Raw genomic sequence first — 21,860 nt, 5'->3', positions numbered from 1 at the left:
CTCCCAGTTTTTACAGAGAAGGCAATTAGTGTATGTACTCTTTTTTCTCCCACCTTCTTTCTTCTTTTTGTTCCTGATTGTTGTTAATTGTATAATTTTTATGTTGGAAAGGCTTATTACACTTACATTCTGTTCTGCCAGTCTAATCTCTACAGTTGTTGTGTCTTAGTTCTATTGCTAACATATTTACTGTAAGCACTAGGGCTATTGCTCTAGGTTCCCCAGTCTATGTTCCTGAACTTTGTTCTATAGTAGTCTATTTCCTCAGGAAGGTATCATAATGCCAGTATTTCTAGAGTTCTTGTATGCTCAGAACTGTTTGTTTCTAACCTTTACTTGAAGTGTAATTTGGCTGAATATAAACATACCTGGCTTTTACTTCCTGTCCTTGATAATCTTTAGGTGTTTCCCCATTATATTCTAGCATTGGGGAGAAATTTTAGGACTACATAAGTATATCCCCCCTATTAAGTGACCTGATCTTTTTGCCTCTCTCTTTAAAGCTATTATTTCTAAAACTTTTCTAGGAGTTGTATCAGTATTGACTATTCCAGGCTAATTATCCTAGCACTATTCTTCCAAAATGTAGATTAATGTCTTTCATTGCAGGATATTTTTTTAAAGTAGTATCATTCGTATCTGTTTTATGATATTGCTTTGCTTTTTTATTCTTTAGGAACTCCAATTACACATAGGCTGAGTTTCCTTTGCCTATTCTTTTATACATTATTTACATATTATATTTATATTTAATTATTTATTTACATATTATTTTATTTATTGTTTTCTCTCTAATCCTATAAAACTATTTATGTTACATTTTGTTTTCTTTTCATATCTTTATCCTCATATCCTATATTGTGTTTTCTACAAGGGCTTTTTGTTTCTGTGGTTTTTCCAATTTTATCTTACTTTCTCTGATGGTTTTGTTTTTCCTTCTGATTCTTTCCTGGGTTTTGCTAGCCCACTTTCTCCAGCTGTCTTGCCATCTCTTCTTGATTTCTTCCATTTTTGCTTTGTGTTCTTGTATAATAGAGGCGGTTATTTGATTGTTTTTCTAAATCATAGCAAAACGTTTGTTTACAACATCCATCCACCACGTGGTATTATTCTTCCTGAGGGTGAGCCTCATCTGTTAATAAATTTTGCTGCTCTTTCCCCCTTTACTTCTTCTGGCATCTTTAATTAAGTGCCATGCTATTTTCTTTTAAAATTTGATTATTATATAAAGAGATGAATTTTTCTGTACTATCTATTTTAAGTGGTCATTGAGAAGGAGTTGAAGTAGTAATCCAGGCTGGCCAGTTTTTACAATGAAAAGGCTTGTATTTTCAGTTGTTATAGAGACCTACATATTCTGGTAAGTATGGCTTTATCTGTATTTTTCTTCCTAAAGCCCTTAGCTTCTGTGATCTTTACCAGGTCTATGAAGGCTTCTAATACTTGCAAAATTAATCTCTTTTCTGCACCTCTTTTATCTACACAGAATATAGTCTTTCCCCGCCTCTTATTGTGTCCCTCACCTTAAAAAAAGTATATTTTAGTTGAAAGTTTCTGACACCTATCACTACTGGGTTCTGTCTTCTTAGTTTCTTTCTACTTCCTCTTGTTGTCTCTTGTGTGAATTCTGCTGTTTTGGCTACCCTTTTCAAAATAGTTTAGAGTGTATGTCCTAATTTTACTAAAAATGCTTTTTTTTTTTTTTTAGCAGCTGGCTGGTATACAGATCTGAAACCCTTGACCCTGGTTATAACACCATCTGAGCTAACTGGCCAGCCTGGTTTATGTTTTGATTTCCATTTTTCTTTTGAATGTATTTCAGGAAGAGTAGAGAAGACTGGATTTTTACAATCATGGTCATGTCAGAAGTCCCAGTGGAATACTGTTATTTTCACAGAAGTAAATATGAAAATATCAAACTGATTTTCACAAACTCTCAATAAACATTTTAGAGTTGAAATTGCTTGAGAAATGAAAGGTTTCAATATTTATGGGAATAGAAATGAGATTATGAGATTATTTGCAAGTGACTTTCTCTTCCTTTCTTTGATAGTAAATGCAGCCCTCTCTTGGAAAGCTAGAGACAATTTATATCACTCCAAGGGAAATTTTTTCTCCTCCATCAACTTCCAACTATAGTTTAAAAATGTATCTATGACAGTTGTATAAGTGATAAAAATTATTTAAGTGAGAGTTGGATGCAATTGGGGAAAATGGCTTTCCTTGAAGATTAATCTCATCATTTCCAGAATTGTGATGGAGTTGAGGAACATGGCTGGGGGTTAGCAAGAGGCTCCCAGACTGGGGGTATGGCATAAGAGTGAGCATTAACTTCAGAAGTGAGGGAAGGCTAGGGAAATCAGGAAAGAAACAAACAAAATCTTCCAAACAACCAAATCCTGGATCTATCTTAGTAGGGCCTAATTGCACCTATTAACTGTTCTGTGAGTTTGGTATAACATAGGCCTGGATTTTCCACTAGACAATAAATTGTTTGAGGTATAGTATCAACAGTAAACAGTACAATTACAATCATGTCTTTAGAATAGAGTGTTTTAATATCCAAATGTTCTTATTATGAGCTTTTTTAAGGTCATAAAACTGGATTTACATGCTCGATTAGGAACAATTCTTCTGGTACTGCAGCTGGGTGATCTGGGTTGTGGAGAACCACCTCCCCCCAACTGCTGCTGAGATAATGCCAACAGCTCTGAGGCATTTCTACCCATAAAAGGAACAAGAAGACCATGTGCATGAGTTGCAGGACATGAGGCAGAGGCCTCCAGTTCTGACCCCTGTTTCTGGCACTCATGTCTCCATATTGCTTATGCATGTGTAAAGGAACAAATAAAGATTAAGTGTGTTCTTAGAGATGTAGTGTTGGGGAAAGAGAATGTCTTTGATTTTATGATTTTGCTGTACCTTGTAGCTAATTATATCTTATGTCATTCTACACTTATGGCATATTTAATAAATAAAGCAATTTATTGCTAATAAGAAACAATAACATTTATAGTGCTTTCCAGAACACAAAATGCTATCATGTACATCATATAACTTGTTATTTCTTGGGGTGTTTGGCTAATATAGATTAATTGCCTGGGGACCCCTGCAGCATTGTGTTATCAAGAAGACAAGTTATTTCCTAGGTACCTGGTTTCAGTGAAAAATTACACATTAGACTGAATTGTGGTAATAAATTTGCTTAACAAGATATTTTTAGGAGCTCTCAGGGTTGAGTGAAATTGGACTATGAAATGAGACTGAAAACTTTTAAAGAGCTTTCATGGATAATACCATCTTTTCTTTAAAAAATTAAAACATGTTGAAGTCATCTTTTAAGGATGAGGTCAAACCATAATCTGGAAAAGCAGAGTTGTGTGGGGACTGGAGGGAAATACCTGAAGAATATATTAATATATCTCCTTCTTCCTTGTTCCACCATGAAATTTGAAGTCTCTGCGTCTTTGACTCTGTGTCTCTGTTTGTCTCTATCTACCTCTCTCTCTCTGTTTATCTCTTTCTGTCTCTGTCTTCTGTCTCTCTTTGACACAAACACATTCAATCAGGAACAACAATGAATTGGATTACACCCATTTCGGTCTTCCAGAGGCATCCATGAAATTCAAAGATGGGATATTCATGTTGAAAACATCCTTGCCATCACTGAGCTGATGAGATAGATATGAAAGTTAACCTCTATGAATATTTCATAACTTTTCCATGAAACTCTGCAGATAGTAACCTTCTTGTAAAAGAAACACTGATACAGGGTGTGATGAAATGGGGTTTGGGGGCAATACTCAACTCACTGAATGTGCCCCCCTCCTTCTGTGCACTTCTGTGGATCATCTGAGGTAATGGCAGAGGAGGGTAATTGCTAAGCATGTCATGCATAGATGCGGAACTTGGGTGGAGATGAGAAGAAAGCGATCTGTAACACTAAGGAAGTGTCATCTGTCAATGGTGGGGGTTCAGCACAGAGAAGATGGGTGGGGCCCTAGGGACAGGGGACAATAGGACCTCTTTCCTAGACCAATAAGTCCTGTCAGAAGCAGTAGTCCAGACAACTGACCATCATTTCCTACTTCTCAACTGTCCCTAACAGAGTGGTTAAAACCTAGAGGAAGTGCCTCCAAGAAGGGACACCTTCACAAATGATTTGTACCTCTGAATTCTGTGGGAAACAAACCTAAGGTCCATTCATTTGCTATGAACCCCAAACTCTGCTTGACTCGTTCTTGTCACTTGTCATTCAATAACAACAGGAGAGTCGAGAGCAGGATGAGCTATTCTGTGTCTTTCTTTCCTCCTCCCTAGCTCCTCTGTGTTCTCCAGATACACAAAGTTGAGGAGGGCAAGAAATAAATCACTTTTAAAAAGTTGAATTCTGCCTTTGTTCTCTTAACATTAGAACCAACACAATACCAGAATGCTCCCATTGTAAAGTGAATCCACTCACTCTGAATCATCCTCAGATCCTCTGGAGGGAGATGCCACAACCACTTTGGAAACTACAGCAGTGTCATATTTAAACCTAGATGACCTCCTTGGGCACATTCATGGGGGATGTATAGCAAAATTTTCATCACTGGGGCATCCATGGTGTTTCCTACATTGGAGAAAGTGCTATATCCTTTCATATATAATGCTGATTATATTTCTGTAATCACTATAAAGCTGATTATAGTCCCACCACTGGAGAATGCTTTTACTATACTCCAATGTTAGAAATGTAATCAGCATTTATTGCCAAATGCCTACTATAAGCCCACGTGAGACAGGGGAAGAGGCTCGCCTCATTAGGAGGAACAGCCTGGCAGGAGGGATAAAAGAGGGTATCACACGGCTAATCGACAGCAGAGAAGGAGGAGTAGGAAAACTTGGGGAATCTTATTGCCTCAAGAGACCAAATACAACAATATAGATATTTAGAGATAGGTCATAGTGCCAGATTATTTAGTAAAAAATTCCGGTTTTGCTCTTTAAATTTATGCATCGTTAGCCATTGAATGATAGTGTGTATGAAGGAAGAAAGAGCTTGGGAAGTCAAGTTAAAACTGCAGTCTTTTATATTTCAGGGAACTCTTGGGTCATTTCTAAGAATATACAGCTCCCTCACATTAGGGGCCTGCTGTAATTTAACAGAGTAGGACTCCAGGCAGATCCTGCTTTCAAAAGGACCTCTCTTGGGCAGTGAGATGGGGTCACCCAGCCAGGGATTCTGGGGATCAGATAGTTCCCATGTTTGTGTTCCTACAATACACAAACTCCTCTTGTCTTTGAAACTTGATATTAAAATGAGAAAGGAGCAGAAGTTTGGGGAGTAATGGAGGAGAATCGCTATTTGTCCCAAAGAAGGGATAGTAGCGGAAAAAGTACCAAGAGTTTGGGGCTGAAAGAACCTTGTGCTTGAAGAATCACAGAAAAAATTTTTACTTAATTTTCTCTTTCCATAGATTTGTTAGACATTGCTCAAGGGCAGATTTGTATAATTTCTTCTGAATCACTGATTAATTCACCAAAGAAGAAATATTCAGTCCTTCCTCATTCCCCTTGCATCACAGCATAATTTCCATAACTGAATTTCTATGGTTCTCACATATACCATTCAAATATTTCTTGAGTCTAGTTTTTTCTTAATAAAGGGTAAAATTTTAATAGTATTAGCATGAAATTTGGCTTATCAGGAGCTGCTCGTCAAGTTTATATACCACTGCCTTTCTCTTAGAAGATATGCATTCCCCTTCATGTGGAATTCACCAGATAGAGGTACCTCAGATGGGAGGACCACTCTTAATGCACATATCAAAGAAAGTTTAGGAACCTGAGAAAAAGAAGTGGGAAATCACAAAAATACTAAATAAGAACAAACACAATTTTTCTTGATTAGCAGATTATTGATTTTAAGAACCATGAAAAGAAAAAGAAAAAGGTGCATTAATTCCTATGAAGTAACCATTATCAGATACTTCATTTAAACATTGTTGGTACATATTTTCAAAGAAATAGAAAAAAGCTAGCATCTTTTAATAGACAAATTGGTCATTCCACAGGCTGATCCTTTTCACGTTCAAAATGCTTTACTGTGCTTCCCTTCTCTGGGCTCTGAGTTAATTGCAGGGTTTGTGGGAGTAACTGGACTTTGGCTGTAAAAGTGGAGCTAAGTGTTTCCGTCAACAGGATAGAATTCTCTTCCTCATTTCACAGGGAAGAGGCTTCTAAACTATGCACGAGATGGTAAAAGATAGGAAAACTGAGGCAGTGATGATATCAGAAAGAGTAACTATTGTGGGTTTACTGGCTCCTTATGATATTGAAGGTAAATAAGATATGTTTTTCCAAATTTGCGTGGATGTATCAAAAGCTATACATCTATTTATCTATACCCATAATCCCTTTCTATTCTTCCTCACTACTAAGCACTAACACTTGGACATCAGTTGAAATTTTGGAAATCACTCGTGGGCCCACATATAGAAATAGTCACAGTGTAATTTCTTTTGCACAGCAAAAGTATATTAATATAGTTAAAGTTAGTTGATGATGTAGTAGGGTCCAAAGTAACTTATGGTCTCTTCTAAGCGCCTCAGGGTTTGTTCATAGCTTGGTGCATGAGATTCTTTTCCTGTGTCCAGAAAAATCTACTGGGTTCTAGATCACCCTGGTATAGAATGTCTTTTGTGAAACTGGAATTCAATCTGTAGTAATTGGTGAGGTTACTAAACAGGATGTTTGACTGATGTGCACTGCCCTCAATAACCTTTTAATGTGTTAACTGGTGGGAAGTGAATGAAGCATAAGAATAACAGGATGATTTGCAATCTACTGCATACTAAATCCTAGTAATATGAGAATATCTCTTACAATGATAAGGCTATTTATTAATATAAAACACAGTGATCTATGGTAATCATAGGGACCAAAATATCTTCTATAATGCCAAAAAATGTGTTGACCTAAGGAATCAAGATTGAGTATGCTCTTCAATGTGCTACATGTCACCCTTGAACTTATTTAAAGATCCCATAATTTTATTAATTCTGGGATCCAAAGAAATTCTATCGTTTAAAAGACTTAACATATTATAATGTAGATAAACCTGGGGATAATTAATGGAGATTTATTAAAATGCTGGAAGAGAAAATGTAGTATGCTCATGTTGATGACTTCAGTTCTCTACATTTCATTAGGCTGACCTAAATTAATGTGAACACCAAGAGGAAAAAAGCAAAAGATAGAGATTATTTAGTCTAGGCTTCTACATCCTGTTAGGACTGCACCTAACCATGTTGATAAGATGCCTATTCCTACCAAAAGGGGAAAGAATAGGTCAAATAACTGTGAAGGGACTTGGGAAGATCTGAGTATATCTTCTGAAGATAACAAGGAGGAAAATTTCCTTGGTCTTCAAATACATTAAGAGGTATTCTAATGAGGATGGTAGTGAGGTTTTCTCTATCTTGCTGAGATTGAGGGAGAGGAAATGACTCTGACCTGTAGCATGACAGATTTGGTTTATGTAAAAGAAAGGGCCTGGTATGGAGAGTTATTAAGAGGATGAATGAATGAAATGAATAGAGCAGAATGTCTACAGCAAAACCTATGCCTCAAATTGACACTTAAGATTTAGCATTCACTCTCTGTTTCTTTTGAAAAGTTTGGTTAAAAACATGTTTAATATTGAAAATTATTGAGGTTCTTATTTACTAGCTTGATCTATTGCAAATATCATATGAAATTCACTTTAGTTGAGGAAAGAAGCATTTAGGACTACTACTGCATGCTAACACAACCTGAGCAGAGAGAAGGAGTCTCAAGGAAAGAGAGCATAGCCTTTTTTCTCCTACTAGCTCTTACTTTGACAAGTGTAAAGTGCCCCATTATTAGTGTTTATGAACATATTCATTGCTTCTCTTGTAAGCATACCAGCTGAAAATTGGTACATGTTCTAAGAAATGAATAGTTGCCTTTTATAAATATCATTCATAATTCTTAGGAGGTTTACACCTGGCATATATTAAGGAAATTACTTGCTTATTATTTTTCCTTTTAATTAATCTCATTATTTAAAAAAAAAAATTTGTAAAACAACTTTATGCCTAGTTAAATCACTCAGAATTCACAAGTTTGAAATTCGACTGGAAGCAAAACCTTTTGGAATTTTTTCCCTAGAAAACTAAAATTTTTTTTACAAATTTTAAATAAGACCAATACAATCTTTTTTGAATGTATGTTCATGATGCTTAGGATATATCCTTTTAGGATGTGGGAGGATCAAATATTTTCAACATCGAAAATTATTCTGACTGCTCACGCAGGGGGCTAACTTCAGTTTGTGGTGCGGTGGTTAAGACAGTGAGACTCTTGGGTGTCATTCACACACTCATTTGTTCATTCATTAAATCATTTAACAAACATTTCTGGGTGGTTGTTGTGTTGTTGGCTCATTCCTAGGCATTGGGGACCTAAGAGTAAACAAGACAGAAAGAACCTTGCCTTCAGGAAGTGTACATTCTAGGGAGAGACAAGCAATGGACAATTAAATAAACACATGAGATAATTATAGAGGAAATAAACAGGTTTTGAAAGGGAGCCTTATTTAATCAGGGTGGTCTAGCCTCCATGGGGAAGTAACACTTGAGATGATAGATTTGAAACCTAATCCTGCCACTTCCTAGCCCTGTGATGTTGAAAAGTTACTTCTCTGAGCTTCAGTTCGCTGGTCTGTGAAATGAGGATACCTGCTACTCCCTACTGGTAATGTGAGGCTCAAGCAAGATAGCAAAAGTAACACAGGACTTGACACATAGGAAAGATTCAGCCACTTAATATTAGCTAATTGCTTTTTTTAAAATCAATAAACTAACTATCACTGCAAAAAGATTAGGAACCAGTTTTGTTCATTACGGTGTATTCTGCTCAGGCCCACACAGAGGGTTGTTTCTCTCATATTTGCAAGTAGAATCACATTCTAAGGCCTGATTTACCAATTTGTATTAAAACAGCTGGAGACGCTCCAAAGGAAAGCTTGGTCCCCACTAACAGGAGTGCTTGCCAGCTGGTTGTCCTGACAAGGGCAGCTGAGTTCTAGCTAGGAGATTTCTGCTTCTCTCAAGATTTACACGCTCTCTTTTTCAGATCCTAGCCTAAGCAGAAGCCTTTTTGGACTCAGAAAAATTGTATTGTAGGAGGTTTTCCATTTCTGTTTTTTCTCCTTTTCCCCAAATGTTAAGTCAAAGCATGAAGAAGCACAGAGGATTTGCAGAGGAGAAACAGATGTTTACTGTTCATTTCATAATCACGGAGTTGGATGGATATGGAAGATCAATAGTAGCTTCCAAGACAGAACTGTACTAAAACCACCCCAAGGATCCCAGGCTCTTTCCTGTTTTTCAGGTTTCTTTTACTTCTCCCCATGAGAGTAGGTGTTCTCTGATTTCCCTCCATGACCCTTCCGAAGGTCTCACAGTCGTGTTGATTATTCATTTTATAGGCAGCAGGCTCAGCAATTCACACTTACGCAGCTTTGTGTTCATGCCCAAGCTCAAGCTGGTGCTTGGTGAACACAAGTCTGCCTGGTTAGTCTTTCTACTGCTATGCTTTACAGTTCCTACCTGCCTCTGTTCTGAATCTCTGAGGCTCTCTGCCCACCCTGAACCAGCCACCCCAAATACTATTCTCAGCTTTCTGTATTCTCCTTCTTCCAAGCTCTCTCTGTGTCCTAGCCATGGGTGCAGATCGTTTTTGAGAGCACCTGCTTTCTCATTCAGGAATTTGCAAGCTGTTTCTGAGAGGCTCTAAAATAAACCTCTTGTGTTTTACACAATATGTTAGAAAGTCCTAAGTCAAGACATTTTTTATGTATATCTGTTTTTAAGTTGCTTTTTACTGATTGATGTTTGGTTATAAAATTGCTTCTTTGGCTTGATTTATAGGCACCTTTATAGCATAAAGAAGGGTTTTCTGAACTTGCTAAATTATATTAGTTTAAACTATATGAATTTTGATATTCAAATGGTTTTTAACTACAAAATGGCAGTTTCGCAGGTTCTACCTAATAAGAAATGCCTAGGATATTTGTTGAAATTCATATTCAGAGCTCTTTCTCTTAAAGAGTCTGATTTAGCAGCCTTGGCATAGATCCAAGAATCTACATTTCTGACAATGAGGTTTTTTTAATGACTAGGCAAGTCTGGGAAATACAGGCATGTCATTTGTAGTTGAATAAATAGCTAATTAAATATGGCACTAGGGCAGTTTATATTGTTTATCTGTGACTATTATATTTGATATATGCAATTTCAGCTTAGTGACTATGGTGAAGATTACTGTATCAATTAAAATCTGTTTTTTCCTTCTTTGGGCACATAGCTAGCCTTCCTTGCAATTATGTGTGGCCTATTGTCTAAGTTCTCTCCAGTGAAATGTGAACAGAAGAGATGCATGACACCTGTGTGCCTACTCCGCCCCTCATTCTTCCATAGTCTTTCATCTTCCATTGTCTAGATACAGAGCACGCAAACCCTTAGGCAATGACAGAGTCGCAAGATAGAAAAGAGTAGATCCCTGAATGACCACATAGAACAGAACTATATCACTAACCCAAATACCTGCCCAGGTCTCTTATGTGATCAAGAAATTGAATTCTAGTTTGAACCATTATATATTTGGGTCTGTCTGTTACAGCACCCTAGCTTACCTAGTAGTGTGGCACCATCATTATAGAAACCCAAAAAAGTGTGCTGTTGGCTTAGCTGATAGGTGGCAGATGGTGAGTAAACAGCAGGTTGGAGAGATGAAGAGCTATGTTATACTGTGGCAAAACATTTTGTAAAACTGTTGTCTGTGAAACCTGGAAGGTGAACCTAGTTCCTACTGAGTCCGTAGCATTTTATGAAAAGACTAGAAAAAGCCAGAATGTTAGTGTACATTAGTTGTTACTTTATGTGTTTAGCAAGGTGTTACAAGAAAGGGAAGAGCTGCATTGTTTGTTTTTTATACAAAGATTGATAGAACACAGATATTAATGACCTTACAGAGTTGGAAAACTGATTGTTTCTGCATTCCACAAATAGAAGTTGCCATCAGGATTGCCATCAGGATTCTATTATTGCGATGTCCCATTCTTCCTTTTCTATAGGGGGGTTTGAACATTTTGGTTATCCCATTCCTTTTCCACCATTGTATAAGGGGTGATATGTATCTGGGGCAGATAATTTGTCTTCTGTTGGACCACAGGGAACCTCATCTAGATCAAGTGGAGAAAACAGTACATCAGTTACAGATGCTGGTCTTTGGACCTGTTTGTGGTGACAGAATGGGACTCTGGATGGTTCCTCTGGGGAAAAGGGTGAATTTGTTTTACCTGTGGGAAAAAGTGTGCAAGGATATCTGCTGGACTTAGAGTGCAATGCAGGCAGAGATTGCTAGTTTCCATCAAAATTCATTCCTCCCTTCTTTGGACACATAGGTGGGTTTCTTCCCGGCCTCCCTTAGAGTGAGATGTGACCTTGTGACCAAGTTATCTGCTAAGGAGTATGACTGGAAATGATGTCTGTCACTTCCAGGCCAGGCCCATAAAACTTTCTCTTCAAGTTTCTCCACATTCTTTCTCATTAGGCTAGTTGGATGCAGATAACTATGAGATCCTAGGGGATAGCAGGGTCACAAGATGGAAAGAGCCTGAGTCCCTAAATGACCACACGGAGGAAAGCAGTTCTACTGACTTGAATACCTGCCCAGAAGCATAACATAACAAGAAATACCCTGACGTTGAATTAATTCCTTACATTTTTTTGGTCTATTTGTTATAGCAGGTTAGTATACCCTAACTAACAATGGCTTTTTGATTAATGTTATTAATCAAACCTATACACTACTTACATTGTTTACTATTCCATGACTTTAACTTACTCCATTACCAATGCTTTAACCTTGGGAAAGTTGATTAATATTTTTGTACCTAGGTTTCCTCATCAGTAAAATTAAAAGAATAATAGCATCTCATAGGATCATTGTAAGGAGACAATGAATTTATGTATGAAAATACTTCAAATATTCCTGAACCATAGCAAGGACCATATAAGTGTATAGCTATTGTTATTGTTTTTAGTATATATTCTGGTGGCAATCTAGTTTCATAAGTACTACCAATATACTGCTTGTAGGTTTACACATGGCTGTAATGAAATTCATGCTGAGATTGGGAATGAAGAGTGCTGTAGAAAAAAGTTGTATTGTGAACCAAGACAAAATGCTTAAGTCAATACATGAGAATCAGGTCCTTTTGTTTTGTGAAAATCGAGCACATCCAAAAAGTTGACAGACTTCCGAGTATTCAGAAACAATACCAGGCCACGCTGTGACTCAGAGTTGGCCCCTATTGAATTCATGATGGGATTTATCCTGTTTTATCTCCGGAAAGTTAACTGTTTGGATTCTGCTAACTAACCCAGAGGTGTCATGGATTTTTGTTTGTGGGAAAGTAGATGTGCAGCCAAATCAGAAGCTGTAGCTTTACATAGGAGGTAAGACCTCCACAGATCGATGTGGATCTTGTGCTCAGGATTAATGAGGGAGACAGTTTCTGTTGAGTTTTCTTACCTGTCTTTTCCTGAGAGGCCTCTGGCTGTTGCCCACTTTCATGCTGCCTTTGTAGAGCAGGGCAACTGTATCCAAATACATAGACATTCAATTTACTGAGCCATCTCAGAGCCAAATTTGCTATTTGCCCCCAAGAAGAGGGAGACATGCAAGTTCTAAAAAAGCTATTTCGGAAATAAAATACAGCTTACCCGAAGCCCAACTACAATGGGCAGTTAGGTGGTAAACTTTATGAAGCATTTCCTAACCTGGATAGTGAAGGGAGCCAGGCTGTGTGAAAGTAAATGTCTTATGCACAGGGAGCCTGTCTACCAAGGCCTGAATTGGCTACAGTCCTTAGTTTGTTGCCAGGTAAAGCTGGAATGCAGGACGGTCAGGGGTGGCAGATGGAATCTCCAGCCCTGGGGACATGGGTTTTCTTATGCCACTCTGGCCACAGCTACTCACTTTTCTTTCTCCCTCTTCTATTCCTTCTTTCTTACTCCTAAGAGAAGCAGCTCATGATTTTCCATCTCTGCAGTATGTTTTGGCTTTCTCAGTGCAGTTTCCACCCCTGAAGCCTCTGAGTGAGCTTGCTCTCTTAAGCATCACAACATAGACTGAGAGGAAACTGTACATCTGATTCCTGTCGCTGTATCTTTAGTGTGGCCTCCCAGAGTATAGAAAAAGCATCAGACACACATTACAGTGCCCTGAAAGTGATACAAGGGGATTGGATACCTCTGAAACTTTGGGTTTTTGACTATCATTGCACTTAGAAGGAACAGAGTGAGTGATTTAACTGGCCTGTTCTTGTCTCCTCTTTCACAAAATACTTTTATGTTTTTGTCTAAGGTTAAGAACCTGGTGATTTATTTCACAGTCCCATGAGAGTTGCTTTAGGTTTCCTTGTAGCTTACAAAAAATGAATCTCATCCATTCTTCAGAGACTCTCAGTTATCTTCAAAAAGAGCAAAAGAGAAACTTCTGAGTACATTTTCCCCAATGGGCAGAACTATGCCACAACCATTAATAAGCATGAGACCTTGTTTTCATTCACTTTTTATTATTTTTATGTTATTTCCCCCCCTGTGGATTGCACATTATTCAGCCCCACCCCCCAACCCCTCCTTCCCTGGCCATTAAAGTTGTGACTGAGTCTACTTTGGGCAAATAACTATTTAATTAGGTGGAAAAAGTTAGACCTGACTTTCAGCTCTCTGTGAAAACAACTTCCTTTTACATCTCACTCAGCTGATAGAGTAACTGGATTTTCCTCCTTTCCATGAATTGTGTTAATTTCCTGCATAGGTAGCCTGGGTTTGTAAATAATGGCTTAAAGTAAATTTCCAAATTTGATGGCTCAAGATGAAAAAGCCCTAGGAGCGGTGGGTGATGGAAGAAAGATCCACGTACAAGATCAATTTTAATACAGAGGATGAGGAAAATGATACAAACCAGGCAACATTACAAACAAATTTCAACTGGAATTGTCTTGTTTTATATACCCATGAACCCAAACATACAAACCATGCACATGATCCAACTCACTCAACATGCAATCTAACTAAACCCCAAATGGAAATCTTATCCTTATGACACATGTAATGTGAAACATCAATAGATAAGAATATTTTCCAGTAAGGGGTCCGCTCCAAGACTCAAAGCTAAAGATAGGATATAGATAAGATGCAAGAAGAAATGTGATTGTTCTGTGGTAAGCTGTCAAAGCTCTGAGGGTTGTTAGGACATCTTGAGTCATCCCTGATAGGGAGTAGAAAGCAGGGCCCAGAGATATTTCCGAGGTATACCTGTAGCAAATGCCGGTGACCCTTTCTGCTGTTAACCCATTGCCCTACTTTTTAGTACTCACTCTGAGTTGAACTTAGGGTTACTCTGAAACATGCTCTGGATATAGAAACTACAAGTGTTTGAGTGGCCACCCAAAATTTAGGTCAGCTATGGAATGTAATGCAAATGGAAGAATCCCAAGTGACATTTACACATATAGAATTACACTATTTGATAGATGTGACACTATCCACTTAGTTCAAGGAAATTTAATGCCTGTATTACAATTACAGTGGAGATAAAATGATTATTTAAAATGTGAGCAGAATAGTTCAAAAATATAATAAATTTAATAAATATTTTTATTTGTTTATTCCTAAAGAGATAACTGTTGGACCAGCAATTTGTTCATTTTAGCGGACTGGGAACTATCTAAGTTCTGAAGGGACTAAGATAATTAAGACATATCAATTCATTTATTCAATGCACATCTATTGAGAGTCTACTATGTGTTGGGCTCTGTTTTTAGAAGCTGTGGATAGCAAATTAATAAATTATGTGTTGTCAAATAGTGTTAAATATTACGAAGAAAGATGTAGCAGGATAAGAAGAGTGACTGTGTGCGTGCGTGCGTGCGTGTGTGTGTGTGTGTGTGTGTGTACATGTGAATTAAGTAGTGTGGTCCATCGAAGCTAAGGAAGATATGGAGAACAGTGTCAGGCTTGGGTAAGTGCAAGTATAAAATCTTCAAGGAAGGAAGGAGTTTGGTGTGTTTGAGGAATAGCAAGATGGCTAGTGTGACTACAGCAGAAATACTTTAGAGGAGAGCGTTACAAGATGAGGTTGAAGAGATAACAGGGACCAAGTCATGGAGTGCTGTTTTGGTCTGTTTTTGTGTTATGACAGGATACCTGAGACTGGATGATTTATAAGGAAAAGGGGTTTATTTGGCTCGTGATTCTGGGGGCAGGTGCATCTGGCAGCGGCCTTATGCTGCTTCTACTCATGATGGAGAGCTGCAGGGCAGTTGGTGTGTACACAGAGATCACATGGTGAGAGAGAAATCGAGAGAGAGAGAGAGAGAGAGAGAGAGAGAGAGAGAGAGAGAGAGAGAGAGAGAGAGAGAGAGAGAGGGGAGGTGCCAGGCTCCTTTTAACAACCAACTCTTGTGGGAATTAATAAAGTGTGAACTTATTCACTCCCAAAGGAGGGCATTAATCTATTCATGAAACCGGGATTCAAAAAACTTAAAACCGTCTTTTTCTAGTTGGTTGGGATTTTTCTACACTCAGTCATGCAAGTTAACATCCTACTACTATTACTCCATATAGATAGACATATTCGTCAATTATCAATGGACATGGTAACTATTTTATAGGGACAAAATATACACTCCATTACACCTTTTTCTTCTGAAGGACACTCTTGGAAGTACATTTTTCCTTGTCGTAGTCTCTTGTAATTACATTTTATTTCCCTTTCATAGCTTTGTGCAAGTGTTGAGAACTCATTCTTAATAGCTACCATGTACCTAACGTATGTTCTAAAAGCTTTATATATATATATATATATATATATATAAATGAATTTTGTTCTTACAAACAATCTAATACCTTTATTGTCCCTGTTTTTTATTCATGATAACTGAGGCACAGAGGTTAAGTAACTTGCTCAAGTTCACAGAGTAAATGGCAAAGCCAGTATTAGAACTGGGCCATTTGGCTTCAGAGCTCACCGATCTTGAGCAGTATGTTGTATTTTCATCCCTACTATAATATCTCCACTTGCTGGGATGGGCAGCTATCAGTGAAAAATCTTCCTCAAGGGATGGGCTCTCTTTGATTTAAAATGCAATTTTCTAATGGCTCAGTAGCCCAATTGCAGGTTGTCATTTTAGAGTGAGCCAGTGGGGCCCAGGAACTGGATAATGGATCCAAATGGAGAAGAGGGCATTTAGGTGTTTTACAATTGACTGTAGATTCTCATGTGACTACCTAAGGACTTCCATTCAAGCAGATCCTATATGAGGAGGGTGGTAGTAGAAGGAGATAGTCTTTGTGATGGAGATCCCTCTGCTAATAGAAATGATCATTTCATTATGACCCTACGTGTATGTGTCTCATGTCTGTATTTCCTTTTCAATTGTACTGAAAGCAGACGAGATAATTATGTACTTAAAGATGTACAAATTGTAAATCAAGGCAACTATGTTTAGGAATGCCTACTATGTGCAAAGTATTGCTTTGGGCACAGTGGCTGAGATTTCTTGGGAGCTAAAATAACACAGTCGTCAAAATCTTTAAGGTGCTTTGATGCTCAAACAACAGTATGCATGTATGTAATTGAAATATAAAATAATTTGATCCTAGTGGAATCTTTCTGTGGTTCAGCCTTTGTTTAATCTCTAACGTGTTTTTTAATAGGCTGACTTTCTCTCTAAAGATGATTTTATCCTCTTTCTTCCTTACAATACATTGTAATTGGTTCACCCAATAAATGAAGATTTAGATAAATTTTCGTAAGCATTTGAAGCCTCTCACTTTACTAGACTTTGGTTTCCACCTTTGATCTAAAAGTTTTTGAAATAAGGTACTAGACCCTTACCCTTTCCTATCAGAAAGAAGGTGTAGAATAAATAACTTTTGCTAAGATGTTTTTAGGACAAGAATCTGAGTAACTGTCTCAAGGCACAGACCAGCAAATTTTATAATTAGTTTTTTTCTCAAGATGAAAGTCTATCTGTTCTTCTCATTATTTTGTTCTCATTAAAATATTCTTCTCTGGGCATAGTCATTATATTTTCAGAAAAGCTTAAGGGAGCCAGCATTGAAATTTTCTCTTAATTTCTACAAATACAGAAAAACCTGCTGGGAAATGGATATTCTATTCACTGTAGTTCTCTCCCTGTCTGCTCCGTCGTATGTGACAATGTTAAATGTAGGAGGAAGAGGGGTCTTAGGTGATCGTTTAGCTCTGGAAAAGAAGCTACTTCCTGTACAAGGAGGATTTCAAATGGCCACATAGCAAAGCAAACACTCACACTGGTTTTCTGTGGACCATTTCCCCTTTGCTGAAGCAGACTAAAAGCCAGAGTGAAGGAAGAGAAATTTTCCTCTTACAAAAATCTCAAGTCTCTAATAACTTACTGTGCTGATTGTTGTGTTCAAAAAGATTATAAAATTTAGGCTACTGTACGCTTGAAGAATTTTATGCACTTGCACTTGAGAAACTTAATAAGATTTGTTTTGGAAATAAGAGAAAAAAGGAAGAGTCAAAATGGAGAAATTTAGATAGTGCCATCACACTGAGAAGTATACCTACAAACTTCAGAAAGGTCCACTGAAAGAATTAATTTGTGACTACAGTATCTTAACTGTCATGCTTTAAAATATTTTATGCTCAATTTTGCCCTTTTGGGACATACCTTAAAGTGATTCAGATTTCATTTGTGTTTTTATTTTTACTTTTTAAAGCATATCAATTAAAAATGTTTTTTAAATCTAAGCTACAGATTGCCAAATAGATATTTAAAACCTTTAATACTTTTTCTCCCATCTGCAACCTCAGGAAAATGAAAGTAAAGTGTTATGGCACCAATTTTTATAGAAAAGAATGAGTGTTTTATTTATTAATCTTAGAATTTTCATTTATGAATGGCATGAGGTGGCATGATAAGTGGCAAGAGTATTTCTTCTACCAGTTGTGTGTCTAATGGTGATTTTTCTTTTTGTAGAAAATAATTGTGAGGGAATTATACACTACATCATAAAATGTTTACAATAAGAAGTTGATGAATCTTCAGGCAAGTGTTGAATAAAATCCCTGGCCCCAAAACCTACAGGGCAGTTCAGGGTGTTTTCCCAGTGTTACTCATTTGCTTTAATCGAGGAAAGAGGTGTTAAAATACAAATTGCTGCACGAATTGTTCTCCCACCAACCCCAGCAAAGTCCTTGGTTGTATGTTACACTGAGATACCTGGTTATTGCCAGGTACGCACCCAATACTGATATTAGAAATAAGCCAGGCCCCTCTGAACTTGGGGTATCACCTCCCACATGGTTCATCTGGATGCAGAGAGTTTCCCACTTTTTCTTACCTGCATAGTGGTCAAACACAGTGGGCACGTATTCCTCTGGGAAGGCATCATTGGCATAGCTCATCAGCAAGCAGGTTTTCCCCACGGCGCCGTCCCCGACCACCACACACTTCAACATCTTCTTTTCGTCGTTGCCACCGCAGCCGCAGCTGCTGTCATTTCCCTCTTTGCAGTTCATTCTTGCGGCTCCAGCTGCTGTGACTCCTGCTGCTGCTGTTGCTGCTTCCAAAGCACATGAAGCGGTGGGGATCGAATGCCAGGCTTGAGTTTACTCTGCCTTACTTTGGTCACCTTGGATCATACAGACATGTCCGAGGCTAGCATATGCCCTATTGCTTACCATACCGGTAAAGAAAAGTAACATACACTTGGGGGAATTATTAAAAGGGTTTGTCTCTTTTTCCTTACAAGTTTGAGTTAAGAAATCCTCATTTTCACTGAATTCTAGGGGCTTCCTGAAAGTCTAGAAGTTTCAGCAGCCTGAGGGTTTCACTCTGCTCTCCTCTTCTCCAGCCTGGCTGAAGTCACAGTGGAATTTTGCTAGATCTTCCTCACTTTCCACTTCATATCTAACATGGAGGAAAGCTGGGCTTTTCAGTGGAGTTTTTCCCCTTGCTTCCTCCAGCGTGCCGAGTGTCAGGAAATCATGGGTTTCCTGCTGCATTCCATATTAGGATCAGTGGGCTGGGGAAGGCTGCAACAATGGGAGCTCTGTGTGTGTGTGTTTGTACTTCTGGGGAACGATGCCAGGACAAGGAGTGGGAAAACACTAGGGGTCCCACTGCAGACTCAAGCTGTCAGCTTCCTGTTTCATCTGCTGCGAATGAGGCTGTTTGCTCGGGCTGGCTGGGAAGAAGCTGACGAAAGGATGGAAACCGGGGAGTACTGTCTGCCACAGAAACAGAGGGAATGGTCAGAGTGAGCAGAGAGAACCACACCAGCAATTGTAGGATAACACATGACATCATCCCTCACTGACTCACCAGAAGAAAGCTGTGCAAATTAAAAACGGAGAGTCTTTTACTTAAACGATAAACCTTGAGCACTTCTTTGCCGTAAAGAAGACAACCTTCCAGAGTTACGTTGTTTCAAAAGGAAAAATATTTGTGGGTTATAGGTATAATATGTGTGATCAGGTTTATAAGCTGCCACATTTTAGCATAGCACTCAATGTATATTCCAGACACAAACATTTTTTATGGTTGTAACACATAAGAAATCAATCAGACGTGGACGTTTGCATTTTCTCATTAGTAAATAAACACATACGTGCTTGGCTTGTACTTAACACCCTTGGAAATGAGAGGGTGTAGAATGAGTTTTGGGTTTGTTTAAAGTCCCCAATGCTATTTTTGCTTGGATGTTTCCCTTTTTGATTTAATCCTCTCTCCTCGGGTCAGCTTGGTCCTCCTCAATTACAAAGGAGCCACTGGCAGCTAATTTCTTTGTCTCTTGGGTCACTCATAATGAAGTCTTTTGAAGCTCTGCATGGAATTAACGTACTCGGTCTTAGGAAAGAAGAGGAACTCTGTGAATGATTTTGACGAATGGGTCAAAATGGAGGAACTCTTTTCCTCCGAGATTTCTGAACACTGGTTTTGAAGAATTCAGTTTACCTACTTACTTTGAGAAGTTTTTTGGTGGGGAGAGGTGGGAGTGAGAAGTCTGTTTTAATGAGTGGCTATCATGTGGGTATATATATCACATATCATATACATGCTACCATGTAATAGATATAGTCACAAATTTCTTCTGTTGTAGATTATAGGAATACCTGCCGTAGCGCTTAGTGTTGTTATAGGAATATCTGCCATAGTGTTTAGTTCTTTCCTATTAAGGGATGATCTTTCAGTCAGGTTATGGTGTATCAGCTAGGTTACGTTGTAGTAACAACCAACACTCAAAGCTCAGTGATTTAAAATAACACGTGTATTTCTTGCTCGCCTTGTATCTCTGCTGTATGTTGTTGTTGTCTTTGTTCCAGGATCTAGGCTGATAGAGCAGTCACATTGAGAACATTGATGGTCACTGTGGCAGAGGACAAAATAAATGTGGTGAAGAAGCATTGGCTCTTAAAGCTTCCTCTGGAAGTGACACTTCTGCTCAGATTCATTAGCCAAACCATGCTGGGTTCAACAGGAGGGTCAGAAGTATAATCTTACCATGTGCCAGGAAGGAGGGAAACAAATACTGGTGTACAGTATGGATGACAACGAGAGATAGTTTAGTTGAGATTATATTTGTAATATTAATGTTGAATTGCTTATGTTTAGTACTATTCTGAAGCATTTGAAGGCACCTATGAGTATGTGTGATTTATATAATTTTGTTTTCACTTAATCTGCCTGAAACACCTAGAATATATGATAATAAAATTGCAATTTGAAAACCTATGTTTTACTTTTAGAAAAAAGGCTTGAGTATGAAGGTGGCAGCCAGACAAATCTATGCAGGTGAAGGAGTCATTGCCAGTGTCAAGAATCCCATCCTGAGGATGAAGAAGATCACTTTGAGCACAATGTGATGATTTGCATTTGGTAGAACTTGAGGGAGTTCTTTCCTTGATCTTTACATGACATTGGGCAGTAAATGTACTTGTATTAGTCTGTTTCTATTGCTTATAACAGAATACCTGAAACTGAGTAATTTATAAAGAAATAAAATTTATTTCTTACAGTTTTGGAGACTGGGAAGTCCAAAGTCCAGGGAAAACATCTGGTGAGGGTCTTGTTGGTGGGTGGTGACTCTTCACAGCAAGGCAGGGTTTCATATGGTGATGATGGCTTGAGCAAGAGAGCTAATCTGCTCACTTGCTCTCCTTATAAAGCTATCAGAATCATACCCATTACCACCCATTAAAGCCTCAACTTATTATTCCATGAAAGGATCCATCCATTTACTAGGGCATGGTCCTCACAATCTAATCACCTATTAAAGGCCCTACCTTTCAATTATCATAATAGGATTTCCAACCCTCAATACTGTTAGAGTGGGGATTAATACATGAACCTTTGGGGGACACAATTCAACCTGTAGCAGTGCTCCATTCACGGGTTCTGAAACATGGCTGCTCAGCCTGGTCAACTAAAAGCCTGTGTTCCTATGCTACAAACATGCCCCAACCCACTGAGTACTTGGCCTAGGAAAACATTGAGAAATTGGATTGAGGTGAAATTTTGCTACATCTATGTATAACCTAAACCTTGTACCATCAGATACAGATATTTAAGTCTATTCTGATTGCTTTGTGGACTGTGAATTGAGACATTTAAGAGACTTGAAGCAGCTAGTTATGGGTCCTTTACCTCTAACTCGAAAGATTGATACATCTGCCAGGTCAGATTATATGCAAAGATGGGTAATGGCCACTGAGAACGTTGGCTATAT

The 21,860-nt window shown here is 38.2% G+C and overlaps 1 protein-coding gene across 1 annotated transcript in view; it reads right to left on the bottom strand.

Moving 5' to 3' along the window:
* Positions 1–19,041, bottom strand: part of RHOJ (ras homolog family member J) — an 85,070-nt gene extending 66,029 nt beyond the window's left edge. Inside the window, exon 1 of the mRNA XM_063089825.1 lies at positions 18,474–19,041. Coding sequence (XP_062945895.1) covers positions 18,474–18,651 — 178 coding nt within the window. The 5' untranslated portion in view covers positions 18,652–19,041. The remainder of the gene's footprint in view (positions 1–18,473) is intronic.
* Between the last annotated feature and the right edge of the window lie 2,819 nt (positions 19,042–21,860).

This window comes from Cynocephalus volans, chromosome 3 (genome assembly GCF_027409185.1).
Source record: "Cynocephalus volans isolate mCynVol1 chromosome 3, mCynVol1.pri, whole genome shotgun sequence".
In the NCBI taxonomy this organism is placed as follows: domain Eukaryota; kingdom Metazoa; phylum Chordata; class Mammalia; order Dermoptera; family Cynocephalidae; genus Cynocephalus; species Cynocephalus volans.
Note: the sequence above shows the minus strand (reverse complement) of the source record. Positions and strands in the feature narration are given on the sequence as shown.